Raw genomic sequence first — 17947 nt, forward strand, 5'->3', positions numbered from 1 at the left:
AATGTCTCCTTGGCAGATGTCCAGGAACTAAGCGGTAAAGAGACTTTTATGACTGAGCAGCAGACCAGCTGAGATGTTTTTAGTATGGCTTTCAGCCAACAGAGAGGGAGTGTATTGTGTGTGTGTGTGTGTGTGTGTGTGTATCTGTGTGTGTGTGTGTGAGTGAGTGGTGAGTGAGTGAGAGAGAGAGAGAATGAAATAATGTTCCGTAATCATTTAATTAACACACATAGATACATTCTAAATATGTTTAATAATAACATAAACTGAATATAAATATATTCTGTATGTGTGCATGTAATTATATACTATCACGAGTCTTTTGATTGTCATATAATGATTTTTGTTTGAAAAAAGCCTAAAATTATTTTTCGTATGTAAACTATTGCTTTACACTAAAGACATTGGTGTCTGTAAATCATGCTAAAATTTGCATAATAGCCATTGTTTTTCTTGCTTTGAATAGAATCAAATTAAAAAGAACACATTCTATTGTATGAAAGAAAAATACAGCTAATATTAAACCTTTGTTTTGATGCACGAAAACCACATGAAAATACTTTTTTGACACAGAGAGAGAGAGAAAGAGAGAGAGAGAGAGAGAGAGAGAGAGAGAGAGAGAGAGAGACTTATCACACAACATTTTGACACTAAACCTTTGGCAAAAATATTTGATGCATGTTGACAGGTCCCTAATAATAGAGCACAAAGCACAATAGAAGCATCATCAACTCAACCCGTCTTTATTGACAGACTGAAGACCGCACAGTCGTGTTAAAACAACTTTAGAAACATTACAAAAAAATAGAGCGGTCAAGAACACATTTATAACCCTGCAGTGGAACTTTAAAAATCCAACACCTCGTGAAGAATAAAGCTCGACTGGCACGTTTTAAATACCGACACTTCGCGCCATGCCAAGACTCCTCTTAAAGTAACACCACTTGAGAGATCTACCATTAACGGCAAAATGAACTTCGTTACATATCCCAGCATGGATGTACACACATAAATAAAGTGCTGTGCAAATCGCCGTGACTACAGCAGAGGCTGGGAGTACACATGTCATGCTTTCAGTCACTCTCGGCTCTCAATGGACACACAGGAAGTAACCACAGGCATCAGAAAAAAAAAAGCAGAACCAAGTATAGACTAACAGAGAACTCTATGGTAGACATCCTGAGAGAATTTCCAGCTAAAATACATTTCATTTATTCAACTGCTCGGGCTCATAATTTGTTGTTTAATAGAACGCAAGTTTGTTTATTCTTAGCAACATCACTAGCTGATATGAAACTTATAATTATTGTTAATTCACAATTGAAATCATATATATATTCATTTTATTATACATTTACCAAAGAGATACAGATTACACAGATACAGATATAATCTTAGTTGTGAAATACAGTCAAGCAGTTGAGATTTTAAGGTATAGTATAGAACATAAGTTAACATACACAAAAATTTACAAGAGATGAAATTAGTTTTATTGTTGAGGCTAAGCCACACTTATTTAAGTGAGCTGCTGCGTGAACTAGTCATCATGTATTATAAGCCTTGTTTGAAAACATTGCGCATAGCACAGCTAAACAGAAGAAGCAGCCAAACATAATTTCGCGTACTCTAAATGTAAAAGGAGTTGTGTGTGGAGCGTATCCTCGCCTGATCTTACCAGAGGCTGGATTGGGAGCCGACACAGAACCAGTCTTCCTTCTGGCATGGCTTCTATAGTCCATCTTTATTCTCAACACACATCCAATTAATCTTACGCTTCTTCTCATAACTTGAATGCACTCCAGCGCTTCATCCATAATAATTTGATACTGGGAAATTTACCCTGGTGTAATCATATTTCACATCAGTAGAGCCCTCCCACTGGCTAGGTGCTGTCAGTCAACACATACGGCGCCTTCAAAAGACCAGCAGATCAATGACCGTCACCTGCAGACCATGACTGAGAATGTGAAGGGGAACTGAAGGTTAGACAGAGAGAGAGGGAACTGAGAATGTGAGAGAACGAAATATAAAGTGTAGATATAGAGAGAGAGAGAGAGAGAGAGAGAGAGTGTGAGAAAAAGAGAGAGAGAGTAGGTAGGTGCATGTAGTGATAGAGAGGTAGACAGAGAGACAGAGAGAGAGAGAGACAGTGTGTGCATGTGAGTGAGAGAGAGAGAGAGACAGTGTGTGACAGACAGTGAGCAGTGTGCAGAGTGAGTGAGTGAGAGACAGAGAGAGAGGTGTAGATGAGAGAGAGACAGAGAGAGAGACAGAGAGAGACAGAGTGAGTGAGTGAGATGAGAGTGTGTGTGAGAGAGAGTGAGTGGTGAGTGAGAGTGAAAGAGAGAGAGAGAGATAGAGCAGAAAGAAAAGGGAAAGAGGAGAGAGTGTGTGTGTGTATGTATGTGTTTCAGTGTGAGAGTGTGAGTGAACGTGAAGGAGAGAGATAGTGTGAGTGAGGGATCACTGGAGTCATGTGGGAACACTTCATGATGGTATGGTGTGGAATGCACAGTGTGGTTCAGTAGATATTACACATATGTGGTGTAAGGCCATGAACGCGAGGTCATGTGGGTCAGGGGAAGAACAAACCAATACTGGATATCCCACAGCAGTCACATTTCACTGATCAAACTCAGCTTCTCAGGGCCTGTTGTTTGTACTTTTTGTTTATCTTGAATCGCAGACATTTAATTGGCTTCTAAATTAATTATTGGTATGATGGACTGATGTATTAACCAAATTGCTTAAAGGCGTGCAATTAAAATGATAGTAAAAGTTTTAAATGAATCTTAAAAAAATGTCTATGCACTAAAAAATTTATTATAAATATAATACATAATAAAAAAGTAACTTCCACCTTCCCTCTGCATTTTACTGTAGATCTAATCTAATATAAAGGGAGCAGTTAAGTCATCTGTAAGACAGAAGTACGCTCATGTAAAACGTGTTTTTTATATTAACGCATATTTTCTTTTTATGTTACTGTTTTTAAACTTTATTAAACGCATCATGTTCTCGGGTAGTCAATTTCTTAGAATTAACTAATGGAATTAAATTCTTCACTGAGGCCGTTATCAAAGAAATTGCATTATTTACACATTATTTACACATATTACATATATATATAGATATATATATATGTATATATATATATATATATATATATATATATATATATATGTAAAAATACATTTCTGTTGATGTTAGTTATCAAATTAGGTTAAGTCATTTCACATGATAATCAAAGCAAACATTATTATGTTCTGATTTTGCACATAAAAGATCACTTGTAGTAAGAGAGTAAAGTTCAATTTGATTTAGACTAAATATACAGTATGCAAGCATATTTTGTGTGTGTGTGTGTGTGTGTGTGTGTGTGTGAGGTCACCTTGAGTCTGGATGAGGTGAAGGATTTTGGCTGTGATCTGGCGGATGGCATCATTATCAGAGACTTTGGGCTCCTCATTCTGTCTTTCAGCTGACTCAGCAACATCAGCACCCAGGAAGCACTGGGAACACAAGAAACCATCACAACAGGAAAAGCACCCCCATCATCAAAGCTCACTACATGGTAAAGAATGTCTCCACGGCTTTAGTTAACATCAGACATTCAGCAACTTAACGTCGCTGCGTATCATAATCACTGAGCTGCTAATGAGCAGCATTGTGTAGAATTTAATTCATACACAGCTTGTAGGGTTTATAAATATAGTATAAAACAATTAGTAAGTTGTATATAAAACATATAGATAGATATAGACAGAAGTCCTATAGAGTGACCCCAAATGTGTGTGTGTGTGTGTGTGTGTGTTTCTAGGAGAGGAAAAAACTAACCTTTTTCAGAGGCGCTTGATTTGGGTTTTATTCATGTCTTGTCACACATTCAATAAGTCGTCAAACTGACTGCTGGGGGAAGAAAAAAAATAAAATCACGTTCATGAAGGGAATCTAATTTAATTCATGAGAGTATCGAGTCACATGAATGCATTAAATGATGCAGAGCTTATGGAAGGCTTGTTCACACTATCATGAACTACAAGTACCCTACCAAGGATAGAACAATGGCTGTGTCTTAAAACCTAGTGAGCACCTACCTATACAGCTACTTCTATCAGAGCCTACTGAGCAACATATCACCTATAACCTATACAGACTGCATTTTGCCATCAAGAGCCCTTACATTTATACAATGTTTAGAGTATCATAGTATATTGGATATCATTTCTGGGCCATCAGAAATCATTTGGGCTTTATGGAGTTGAGATGTATGTTTTATACCTTATTTATATATTTTTTTATATTTTGGGTATCAAACCATAGAGATCTTTCAATATGTACAACATTTAAGGTCCCAAAGCCACCCCTGACATCAGGTTTGGGCATAAGACTCTATTGATATTCCTACCTAGACAGCATTACAGCTACTATAGCTTTTCTGTCTGCATAGATGACATTTTAAGCATCCGAACCCTAGAGAAATTACCAATATATAAAGCCAATTTGTCTATCAAAGCATTTGTGTTCATCAAAAACAGGGTTTGCTACATGGCATAACAATGCTAGGTTATTAAGCCTATATAGACTGACTATTACTAGTACATGCATCATTAAGTGAATCAAAGCTTTTTCGTTCCAGTGACCATATTATAGAACACCTGCCCACATGGGCAGCATTTTAATACGAAAACTTAAAGGAGCTGCTTACACAGATAGACAGCCATTTTAGGGGTGCAATATGAGGCTCCCAAACAAGCTGTCTATGTGTAGAATTATGTGTTGGTTTTTGAGCCACGGCCAGTGCCAGTGTGCAGAAAGTAACGCTGCACTTCAAACCCACTGTTTTACATTAGGTCGCTAAAAGAAGTTCGTCGTAACGAACAACACTGCAGTTACCATAATTTAATGATGTCCAGCTGTCGATATTTAAGTTGCTAGGACCCTCTGCGTGAAGTCAACTCATGATCTGTCAGATCCACCTGTCCTCCAGAGAAAGCTCTACTGTTAGCACAGATCCGCTAACGGGACGGCTGGATCTCTGTCATTAGCAAGCAAGAGCGAAACACCGGAGCACAAATAAAAATACACGCGTTTACCGACGGCCTTTCAAGCACGCGAGACCCGCGCCATCTGAACTCCTCGCGCGCGTTCTCTTGGTAACACAGACACAAGCCCCCTGACGGTGTTATTATTTACTCTAACCCCCAACGCACTCGGAGGTGAGGCGCGTCCAGAACAGCGCTGGGGCAGAAAGCGTGATCTGCACGCCATGTACCTCGCCGGACGGACGGGCAGATGGTTTACAGATCCGCGGCTCGGCGCGAGACTCGGCGCGCGGCGAGCCTGACGTTTAGCGTGACGTGACGCCGAAGGACGTGAAGCACACAGGGCTGGACTCAGACCATTAGTCAGGTGTCTTGAGGACATCCAGAGGCTGTCGTGAAAGGAGGAGCTGGACTTCTTCAGTGGATTGTGACGAGAATCTCGTATTCATTTATCTACATTTGAATAAACGGCTTTAAAATGTACTTGGTACTCACTGACATGTTTGGTCGTATGGGCTTTTGTTTGTCTAAACAAATACTACTACTGCCACCACCACTAATAATAATAATAATAATACAAATTATATACATTTTATTAATTAGTTTTCATAAATTATTTTATTAAAAGCTTCTAAGAATAGAGAGATTTGATTGTCATATAGGGTTATTGTCTTGCCTAATATAAGTTATTACGTTTTTAAAAAATATTTTTATTTATTTGACTTTATTTATTAAAAGAAGTAAAAAAAAAAGAAAATAAACATTTCTACCACAAATTAAATCATATGTTTTAATAATTCTATCATATTTAATAATCAGGGACTTAACTGACCAGCCTAAATATAATGTGCTTTAATGATTTAAAAACGTTAGAGCAAACATTTTATCAATGCAATTTTTCGCCAATATTTAACCAGAAAAACTAAATAATAATAATTATAATAAGAATAATAATAATAAATTAAAACACATTGTTATAACAAACGTTTTTATTTCTCCCATTTTTTAAACTACATGTCCCAGAATGCAAATCGCAGTGTGACGTCATTCACTGGCGTCCGCTGCGACAGCGCTACATATCTGCAACAGCTTTGAACTGCCAATCAAAAGGTATCGTATGTGTTATCATTTGAAGGTCTTTTGTTGTTAAATATGTACTTGAAACATTGCAAGCTGTAATGAGGTATCTATTTAGTAGTAATTATTTGTTTTAGGGGTTAGACAGCTTAGCAAATATCGCTCCAGCTAATGTCATTTGGCTTTTGTTTAAACGTTAGCGTTACAGTTTGACACATCGTTCTGTATCAAAAATCATTTCACCGAATCAAACACGTCGAATATAATTAATATTCACAATTTTACACAGAAGATGGGCGCTCACCTGAAATCCTCCGACGGTTCGCCGTTGACCAGTAAAGCGGGGATGCAGTGTTTTGATCATGAGTCAAACGTCTTGATCGGCTCGGTTAAACTAGCAGAACTCCTTCGGACAATGTTTGATGTACTGTGCCTATGGTCTGTCATGCTTGACCGTAGATACCAAATTTGGACATTCTGGTCTGCGTTTAAAAACGAACCGACTGCCTACTTAGACAGCATACGTATAATGGCCAAAAATGTTGTCTACGTCGGTAACTCTAGATTTTTGAAACATGGGTTGTGCTAAAAGCACAAGTTAGTTAAAAATAATATTTCAAAATCTGGAATCTGAGGGTGCAAAAAAATTAATATTGAGGAAATCGTGGAAAATTATCTTCATTTAGCGTCCTAATTCTGTAAATTTGATCCATGCATTATATTGTTGTCTTTGCTACAAAATATACCTGTGCTACGTACTTATGACTGCAGGTTTTTTTTTTTTTTTTACATAAATATGTCCAATAGACTAAATGACAATGCATTATTTATTTTTACCTAAATTATTTGAAACCTTACTCGCTGCATTTAAAAAAAAAAATCAATCAGATGCAGACGTACCGTCTTTGACCGATGCATATTTCATGTTTGCAGCTGCCTCGATGGTGATGAAGTCATCGGTAGAGGAGGAGGAGGCGGCTGGGTCTTGGGATCCCAGAGAAGATGAGAAACAACGCCAACTGGGTGGGCGTCACCAAGGAATTCAAAGGAGCCTGTAAAGGTGTGTGTCTGCGTGATCACAGAATAGCCAGTTTCCAAAAGCCTGAGAAAAAAAACTAATCGCGTTTGTGTGACATTTACCATTAATATTCAAACCGGATGTTTCCAAAAACAAGCAAAGTCCATGTGTTGCGTAACTAGCGATTATTTATAAAAGTAAAAAGTGATCTCTAAACAGGATGCACGCTTTGCATCACATCACAGCCAGTGCTTTTCATAAATGAGTTATTATATTGTGCCTTGTATTTTCATTGCTCTGGAGAAAAGTTCAGCGAGGCTTGCCTGCGGGAATATCTTTTCCTCATGTTTGGCCATTTATGGTCACTAAGAGAAACTAAAATTAACTTCCTTTCCCATGCAGGCTTCGACATCGTGAATCAACCGTGCTTCAGTGCGTCACCTGAACACACGTGACCTTGTTTTTGGACCGTTCGGTGTCCTCTGTGATGTTTCCTCACATCGTGTAGATGTACAGAAGCTGAATCTGTTCAATAAATGTTTCTGTTTGCAGAACTCAAACTCGGCGAGTTGCTACATGACAAATTGTAAGCGTGTTTGACTTCTTAGAGTTGCACACATTTGAGTTAGCGCACATTTTGGCGTTCGGAGCGTGGTGTTCAGCTCATGTAATGCTCGTGTTTCTGTAGTTCGGTCTGTTAGAGAGGCCATGTCAGCCATTGAGATGATGGATCCCAAGATGGGCCCTTGCATGATTGGAAAGCAAGTCAGCCGTAAAGTCCTCAACTTTGAACAGGCTGTTAAGGTAAGAGCTGGTTGCCTTATTATTTTGTCTAATAAAGTGAGGTAAAGTATAAACCGTATAATAGTCTTTGTCTGCCTTTGTTTAAGTGTTCCTGTCCGGATGCTTGCTTATTCTGAAGGGCGAGGCCATGCAGTGAAGGATCTGAGTATTCCTGAGCTCACGCCGGGATCATGGACACATGTTTCTGCTGCCTGGTCAGTATAAAAACAACAACTTTTTATTAGTGAGACTAAGCAGTGCTCAGAACTTGATGGCTGTAGTGAATGTCAGTGTCTGTGCTGTAATAAATCTCGTCTCACTATTGTCTCAGATCACGTGGCTGGAGGGCACTCTCTGGCTCAGACTGTGTTTACTTGTCTCTATGTTCATAATCCGGATCTGATTCAAGACCCGCTCTCAAAGCCTTCGCTCTGGGCATCCTCAAGATCTGCGACATCGCCCGAGAGAAAGTTAACAAAGCTGCTGTGTTTGAGGAGCCAGGAGACACATTTTTTTCTATTTGTCACGTCGTTCTTCTAAAACTGTTGCTTTATGAAGTTATGATATCGATTACCGATGACATAATGCGTATTTAAATAAGCGAAGACCGACAAAAAGCTATTTAAGAATATTTTTCCTTCAGCGTTAAATTTTAGCGTTTATTTTTTCAATCGCAGGAAGATTTTCAGGCCATGTATGGTTTAAAATGGCAAACAGTGTCACAATCTGAGAGTGACAGGTGAGTGTGAAGATTTAATTTTATATGTGGTTTTAATTGTTTATTATGATCAGTTGAGTTGTTTGATGGCATTGTTTGTCTTTTCTCACTAGTTCCCAATGCAAAAAAAACATTATCCATCAGTAAAGCGAACGTTTTCTTAATTGTATAAATGTCTCTTGAGCATCAGCTCAAAATATTGGAGTGATTTCTGAAGAATGAATAAATTGAACACAAGATGAACACAAATGTGTTGATGCTTTCAATTTCATTGTTTCTTTTCATTTCTCCATTTAAAACTGTCATTTCCAGTAGGCATGCTAAAAGATGTTGAGGATGAACTTCAGAGGAAAGTGAAGGTATCTCTAGACTTTTCATTGAGTCTTCTCGCATTTTCAGATTTATAATTTCTGAAATATGCGTCTCTTACTTAAATCTTACAGAATGCAGCTGTCGAGCAGAGCGAACAGCGAGATCGAGTTGAACTGGGCGTAAGATCCGTACATAAACATTTCCTCGGATACAGAGGGACATGGATGCGCGTTTATTATCGGCTGATTTTGATCTTTCTCTGTTGTCCTCAGCATCAGCAGTGCTTGGCTCTGTTCAGTCGTGTTAAATTCACTTCGCCTGCTGCTCCAGCGCTCTCATCTCCTTCACCAAAAAAGAAGTGCGACATTATTAAATGCACTCGAGCATATTGCTTCACAGAATGATTCTCCGGTTCATTTCCTGATCTTTGATTGGTTGATCTGACATTTCAGACGAAAGTGCTGTGAGTGAAGCACAGAAGCTGATGACTCAGGCTGCTGACTTACTGCCAGCGATTCACTCCACCATACAGTCACGGCATACAGTCACGGAATGACACAACCAAAGGAGGTAACACTCACTATAATCTTTATAATGTCAGGTAGAATTTATTACAGTAATTACATTTTTTTTTTTGATTTAAATAAATTTTAATTTAATTTTTATTTATTCATTTTTTTAGATTATTTTTATTTATTTTTTGTCATTTTATTTACATTTTTTCTTAATGTTTAAGAATGATCTTGAGTTTAATTAAATGCATTTTAAATTTAATTTCATGATTTAATTTAATAATTGAAATATGAAATCCGGCTGATTCCGCTAATCCTAACGCCATGTTTTTTTTTTAGAATCACCCGATCATGATGGGTTTTGAGCCTCTGGTTAACCAGCGCCTCCTCCCGCCCACTTTCCCACGATACGCCAAGATCATCAAGAGAGAAGAGATGGTCAACTACTTCAGCAAACTCATAGAGCGCATTAAAACTGTCTGTGAGGTCATCAACATAACCAACCTGCACAACATCTTGGTAAATGACTCTCGGTATGAACACGTTTTCTAAGGTTGTTTAAAGATAAATGTAACTCATGCTGCTGAATGCGTTTTAGGATTTCTTCTGTGAATTCAGCGAACAGTCTCCGTGTGTGCTGTCCAGGTCTCTGTTACAGGTGAGGCTATATGACATTGTGAAACTCTTCTCAATGTGGTCTCAATGTATTTTTATGGTACACATTGATCAGGCATATAGATAGTCTTAATGCTCACCTGATTTCTGTCTGTCTGTTTGTGTGATGCAGACCACGTTTCTGATTGACAATAAAAAGGTGTTTGGGACTCATCTGATGCAGGATATGATTAAAGATGCACTACGTTATTTTGTCAGTCCACCTGTCCTTTCCCCAAAGTAAGTGAATATTGGTACACATTGTATTATTTACTTATTAATAAATAGTTTTTTTTATTATAAATGACAAATGACTTGGTAAAGAAGTTGTTTATTTGAGTTATAGTTGTATATATTTTACAATGTACTTGTAGAATTTTAGTTTTTAAAAAAAAAAAAAGAAAAATATTATTTATGTTTAGCAATAAAATAACATTTTACAATGAAGCTTGTATTAATGACCGGAGTGGGCGCAGAGAAACTCAAGATGCAAGTTTTCATACCATACTGCTGCTGTCATTGTTTTCTTTCAAAGCTATTTTAAAAGGTAAGCGATAAATAACTTGTAGGCTACATGCGCGGATCGGGTCATGTTTACATTAATGTAAACTCCGCCTCCAGCAGCGATAGAGTAAACTGACAGTGGCGGGTTTCACAAACCGAAACAACATCGCATTTTCAAAGGAGAATAATTAACTGTAGCATTGTTTTTCATATGGACAAGTATGTTATCTTAGCATGTTTCTTAAATATATGTAAACATTTTGTGGTATTTTTATGCTTTAGTAAAGTCAGAATCCTACATACACCACCTTTTAATAGTCAAAGGCACAATATGTAAGATTTGTGTAATAAAAAAATCCCAAAACTACTTGCATGGTTTTGAAAATGCGACCTCTAGCAGCATAGTGTTACCTATTCTAAAGTGTTGCCATTATTTTTAGTCCATCGGACCCGTTGAATTTTTTCTCTTGCTTGTCTTCATTGACTTACTAAATTCTCAACTGACGTCTGTCTCATTTAAACATGGTTTTATTTGTTCACAGATGCAGTTTGAACAATAACCACCAGGCTAAAGACTACATTGACTCATTTGTCACACACTGCACACGGGTTTGTTATTGTTATTATGACAGGTGAAATTGTGTAATTGTGCTTTTTTTTTTGTTGATGTGATGAAATAAGTGTCATTATGTGTCACAGCCATTCTGCAGCCTAATTCAGATCCACGGACACAACCGAGCACGCCAGAGAGACAAACTGGGTCACATACTGGAGAGTTCGCAACCCTACAGGATGAGGTGAGTAGATGGTTTATTTGGTTAAAATCAAGGTGTAAAGTCAACAAAATGGCCCTGTTTACTTTATTGACAAAGCTTCTCTGGTCTAATTCTCTCGATTCATCAGTGTTTGTTATTACAAAGGCCTTAAAGGATACTTCACCAAAAAAATTCATTTAGTGACCTTGAATGATCCTCTGGCCTGTCCTTTGAAGGTCCGCTCAACCAAAAAATTTAAACCTTTAAAGTGTATAGACTGTAAAAGTAATCCATATAAATCCAGCAGTGTAATCCAAACCTTATGAAAGATTTATGAAATTCACCAGTTCAGCCTGAATCTGGAGGTTTGTGCTTGCGTTGCCTTTGTGTTACCGGGATTCCCTTGTAGTGCGTCATTGCGGAAAGGGGTTTCCCGAGGTGGCTGATTGGCTGGAAGTTCAGTGGTCTTTGAAGTCTTTGGCGTCCGATGATTGGCTGTTGGGTGGAGATGCAGAGCCGCGGCCTGGTTGAGAAGTATGATGCTGAGGCGGTGGGCAAACTCAACACACAAACTCTCATGGAAAGAAAAGAAACTTAAGCAAAGAAACACTTGATACTTGAGACTAGAAGGGTTTTCTTCTCATTGTGGCTGTCAGCAGGCTGGAGCACGCTGGAATGGCCCTCAAAGAAGCATAAAACATGATGAAAGGTCGGCTAAGAGAGAGGCTTAACAGTTGGGCTAAAAGCATAGCTGGAGTAAAATATACTAAGAGCCAAATGTTACAATCATGGCTGAGGCGTGACTTAAAAGTCGGCTAAGAGCATAATCTGAATCGTGTCTTGAGTATTTAAACTCAGCTTTGTGTAGAACAGCAATGCAACTGAATGCGTTTTGTGCACAAAGAATACAATAATAACATAATTTATTCAACAATTCTTCTCCCCGAGTTACCGTCTTCCACCATTTTGGAAAGTACACAATTAACATATTCAGACTTGTTTATGTTTATGCTGAATTGTTTTCATGATATGAGCAGTAAGGCATCATTGAGCGTGTTGGTTGTTGTTGTTGTTGTTGTTGTTGTTGTTCAGGCCGAGAAGGTGGATGCTGCTCTTCACGGCCTCTTGATGAAGCTTGAGCCTCAGAGGCAGCATTTAGCCTGTCTGGGCACGTGGATCCTCTATCACAACCTGCGCATCATGATCCAGTACCTGCTCAGCGGCTTTGAGCTGGAGCTCTACAGCATGCACGAGTATTACTACATCTACTGGTATGACACGCATGGTTTTACTGCTATAAACAGTAAAAAAAATAATAAAAAAAAAGTAAAATAAAGTTGCACATTAATGTGACAGTACGTTAGCAAATTAAAACAGTGGTCATTTGCATATAGTCTTAAAGGGACAAGAGCAAGGTTGCTAAAGGTTTCTCTCCGTGTATGTACAGGTATCTGTCGGAGTTTCTGTATCGTGGCTCATGTCCCGTTGAGTCAGCCGGACAGCTCTCAGATGGCAGAGAGAGAATCCTGGAGGAGCAGCTGAAAATGCAAGAAGCAAGAAGAGCAAGAAGAAGAAGAAAGGTTTTTACAGCAAGACATTCAGCAGTTTCAGTTTTCTGACGTTCGGTTCGTGACTCATTGTGTTTTTTTATCGTCTTGTCAGCTCGTCCTCTGAGTAAAGAGATCACCATGAGCCAAGCTTATCAGAACATGTGTGCCGGCATGTACAAGATGCGCCTCTATTTGAAATTGTATTTGAATGGCAATGTCTTCATCACAGAAGAGCTGTATTCAGGTCATTGCATGTATACAATTGAAATTTTAACAGATGAAAAAAGGGTCATTCCTTTGACCCTGGTGCTGACTCTTCTGTATTTCTACAGACTATGATAGCTTTGGATATGGACAGGAAGGTGCGCAAACCTCAGTTTGAGCTGGACAGTGAGCAGGTTCGCTCACGAGCATCGCTTTGCCCCTTTTAACAGCGTCGTCACACCGCCACCAGTGCACTACATCCAGTTTAAGGTACTAATGCTGTTAGATGGTGTTTACTGCAACTGTTCTATCCCAGTGCTGGAGTAAGCGGCGTGTTTGCTTGTGTGGACGCAGGAAATGTCAGATCTGAAGAAGTACAATCCTCCCCCTCGCTCAGCGGATCTCTATATGGCAGCCAGTAAACATTTCCAGCAGGCCAAACTCATACTTGAAAACGTCACCAGCCCTGATGCAGAGGTACAAACTCTTCTTATACGCCAAAGGGAAACTTTCCAATCTTCTAGGATGGATGAGTATGAAACTGATCTTATCGTTCTCGGTGTTAAAACGGTTGTGCTGCTTAATATATTTGTGGAAACAATATTTTATTTAGGGTTCTTGGTTGAACAAAGTAAAAAATTCTAAATGGTTGGGTGTCTGTGTGTAAAGAGAGAGCTGTTAAACAAGCCTGTGGTGTAGCTTTTTTTTTTTATTAAAACACAATTGTTATTTGAATATTCAAATCAAAGCATTTGGAATTGAAGCATGCAAGTCAGATTATTCCTATTAAATGATTAAGTGCTTACATTACGTTAATAATATATTGTAAAGGAAAGGACTGAGATGCTGACTCTTGTTGTAGGTGAACCGCATCCTTAAAGTGGCCAAACCCAATATTGTTGTAATGAAGCTGCTTGCTGGAGGACATAAGAAGGAGACCAAGGTAGAGTGTGTGTGTGTGTGTGTGTGTGTGTGTGTATATATAAAAATATATATATTTTGCATATTGATATTATGTGATTTTATTTGAGTCTTTGCTTTTTGTCTTTGTAGGCCCTTCCTGAATTTGACTTCTCTGCACACAAATACTTCCCCATTGTCAAGATCATTTGAGACCGACCCTGTTTCCAGGATGAACTCGACTCAATCACAGTCCCCAAATAAGTTAACAGCCATAAGTTTAATTTTACGGCGAAACAAAGATGCACTCAAGTGGACTGATTTGAATAATTCGCAAATCGCTCTTTTGTTTGGTTGATAATATTGTATTAAATAATAAAAAAACGTTTCTGGTATGTTTTGCTTCCGGCGGTTTGAAATGAACTCTTTTTCTAGTCATCAGGTCCAGGTTTGACAAGTTGCACATAAAGTGCATCCAGCGTGTTTGAATATACTGATATCCTGCTGTGCAAAAATGTTACATTGAATCTCCACCAGGAATACTTGATACAGTGTCTTATCTGAACCCATCAGGACAAATCCAACAAGTGTTATTATACCAAACCGTAAGCCGTGGAAAATAATCACTGATTCACAACATTGTCATGTGACCAATAAAAACCTTGAAATGGAGACATTCACTTACATCTAACTGATGAAGACAAATATCTCTTGAAACAACAAAAGCATGAGATTAAGCAACAATAACAAGCATCATAAGAACAAAACATGACATTGTTAGGTTATCTGTCCCAGCTTCATAAACAATGCAAATTATATATTTTTTCTTCTGAAAACTAAACACACTGCTTTTTAAGGAATTTACACGATTCTTTGTTTTTTCACCCCAGTTTAACTGCAAACATGTTATTGAATTATATAGGTTATTATTACATGTTATTGAATTAAATATAGGTTGTCTTTCTTTACGTTACACATTACAAATACGCTCTAGTTGATCTGTTCTTCAACATGGTCCAGTTAGTATAGAATTTATGAACAACATTTAGTGTTACAAGACAATATAAACATTCATGAGCCACATTTCCTTTGTTTTTACTGTACTAAGTTTATAAATATTTACATAATGTTCGCTGAATCAAAGATATGACTTTGTTTTCCTCCCTCTATTCTTTCTGCCACAACTTTGCTTTTTTTTGGTGCACATACAGTGCTTCCAGATCTAATTCCTTTCTACTTCTTCATTACCCCATACGTTTATATGCTAGAACCCAGAAAAGAGGCTACAAACTCATGAACATAAAACACAGCAACACAGTAAAACTATTCTTTCAAGCTCTAAAGACATTTAAATCTCTAAGGTATCCAGGCCTCAACATCTATCTACTGGAGTGCCTCAGGGCTTAGTTCTTGGACCTCTTCTCTTTTCGGTCTACATAGCATCACTAGGCTCTGTCATTCAGAAACATAGCTTTTCATATCACTTCTATGCTCTATAAAAAATTAATTAAGACTGATGATAGGAGAGAAAGTAAGAATACAGTCTTAAAACACACATATATGTATTTTTAATGCCTTTTTACTAGTGGGTTCAGGACAATACAGTTCATTTATGTAAGCAGGCATAGAAAAATAAATCATATATCGACATATATCCAAAAACTTCATACAGTGGACTACTAGTAAAACTGATAAAAATCTGATATTAGAAAGTGTTTTGACCTGACAGTTAATATCCTTAAGCATTTTTTAATGCTAATGCATAATTTAACACCACAAACTGAATGAAAATGTAAGAATTTCTCACCAACTTTACAAATCCTGAGAAAACATGAACCTCTCAAGAAGGAGTCAAAAGCTTATTTATTGGTATATTTGTATGTTTTTTATTAGGAGCAGTCTGCTTTTCTTGCAGTGAAACACTGATGTAGATCTCTCCAGAATGCATCTCTGCTGTGTTTCCTTTCCTCTTCAAAACTGCATCATCAATCAGCTTCTGCTCAGCTGCAAGACAACAGTGATTTAATACAAACACACCGAGCACTGAACATTATTCCAGCACTAGTACTGTGGTACTCTATACCTCTTCACATAGAAGAGCATGTATCCGTTTCTCTCGATGTTACATGATGCTTTGGACCAGCTGGATTTTCTGATGGATGAGTCGCTGCATTCCAGCCATCCAGATCCACTGAGGTCAGGGATGTGACTGATGTAGTGCCCTAAAACCACAGAGAGACTTTAGTGCGGTGTGTAAAGAGTGAATGAGAGGACTGAAAATGTAGAAGAAACATGTCGTACCACAATACAAACTTCTGCCCAGATGTGACACAGCAGCAGATAGTCTGTACTGTGTGCTGCTGCTGTCTGATGCTTCCACCTGTTAAACACAAACACTGATTATTACATGATGCTGCTGCATTTAAATCAACATCCTCCTCTGTTTACCTCCTTTTACCTTTCCATTGTTCTATCTATCCATCTATCTATCCATCTATCTATCTATCTATCTATCTATCTATCTATCTATCTATCTATCGTTTTATCTATCGTTTTATCTATCTATCTATCTATCTATCTATCTATCTATCTATCTATCTATCTATCTATCTATCTATCTATCTATCCATCTATCATTCTATCTGTCTATCTATCTATCTGTCTATCTATCTATCTCTCATTCTATCGTTCTGTGAATTGCTGTCTATTATATCTTTCCTGTGGTCTTGCAGGCTCAACTCTATTCTTCTGTCCGTCTTGGCTTCTTTCTTTTGGACTCTTGCTGTTTATCACTATCCTCTCTCCGCTCTCTGTGGAATATCATACATCAAAAAAACCAACAACAATTCTTTTAGAACAAATGTCTTCCTGGCGCTGTCTTTCAGAGTAATTCAAGTGACTGTTTCACAACATGCCAGCAGAGGGCAGATGTTTGGGCCGTACCTGTGCTGCAGGACAGAGAAAACTCTTTTGGGACTTTCAGTCGATCCTTCAGCTTGGACATTGAGGATGCGATATCAAAACGCATGACCAGAAGCACCAGGATGCTGTAGAGCGAGTCAAATGTTTAGAAGTTCTAGACTATAGTTAGTTATTTCAGCGTTTAGTTATTCTGCAGCTCAAGGTAATAACTGATTAACAGCATGTCTTACCGTGGAAGGACAATTACTTCCAGCTCCTCAGAGGCTGTAGAGCCAGCGCACTCGCTGCATGAGCAGTCAAACGAAGATCTCTGGAGAAAACAAACAACAGTCAGAACTACAAACACTCGTTGACTTTATACATCCTCCTGTTGATGTGATGTCACTGACTTTGAAGTACTGCTGCAGGCTGTCTATGAGGCATCCTCGAGGACCGATGACCACAGAGAGGTAGTTGTAATCCTCTCTGAAGCTCCTCTGGAAGCCACAGCTGAAACCAAAAGAAGAACATCAGAGTCGAGTAAATGAGTGTGAGAGGCTGAAATGAGCGCAGGTGCGGATGTGTGATGTTACCTGTTACAGGTGCGCAGGCGGTTGAGCTGGAATTCCATATTAGCCACAGGACAGGTGTATTTTTGGCCAGTAGCTCCGCAGAAAGCTCGCCCTCTTCTTTCAGATGGGACAGGCTGACCATCAAAAACTCATGGGCGTCCTGAAGGAGAAAGAGCAAAGTTTCTGCATTTGAAATGTTCAAGTATCTACTGTATCTATCTGTGCTTCTATCATTGTACCATTCTTTCTAAGAGCAAGGGATGATTAGGTTAAATGCAAAAAGTCCAAAAATAATAATTTGAGCATGTATATCCAGTTCACCTGCTGATGGTCTCCCAAGAAATCTGGATAGCGTGTTTCAATGCAGGTCTTTAGTGTTGACAAGAGCTTCGTCTTCAGCCTCTTGTCATCATCGCCTCGTCAGTCTGCTCACGTGCAGCTC

General features: G+C 38.4%; 1 protein-coding gene and 2 pseudogenes across 1 annotated transcript in view; 2 read left to right on the top strand and 1 right to left on the bottom strand.

Annotated features, from left to right (window-relative positions):
• antxr1a (ANTXR cell adhesion molecule 1a) overlaps nt 1-3641 on the bottom strand; it is a 35078-nt gene extending 31437 nt beyond the window's left edge. Inside the window, exons 1-2 of the mRNA XM_043246221.1 lie at nt 3612-3641; nt 3392-3512 (exon numbers count right to left, since the gene is read on the bottom strand). Coding sequence (XP_043102156.1) covers nt 3392-3512; nt 3612-3641 — 151 coding nt within the window. The remainder of the gene's footprint in view (nt 1-3391; nt 3513-3611) is intronic.
• Nucleotides 3642-6935: 3294 nt separating this feature from the next.
• On the top strand, nt 6936-9357 carry LOC122350029 (annotated as a pseudogene).
• A 148-nt stretch (nt 9358-9505) lies between these two features.
• On the top strand, nt 9506-14363 carry LOC122350030 (annotated as a pseudogene).
• Nucleotides 14364-17947: the final 3584 nt, after the last annotated feature.

Source organism: Puntigrus tetrazona, chromosome 8 (assembly GCF_018831695.1).
Source record: "Puntigrus tetrazona isolate hp1 chromosome 8, ASM1883169v1, whole genome shotgun sequence".
NCBI lineage: Eukaryota > Metazoa > Chordata > Actinopteri > Cypriniformes > Cyprinidae > Puntigrus > Puntigrus tetrazona.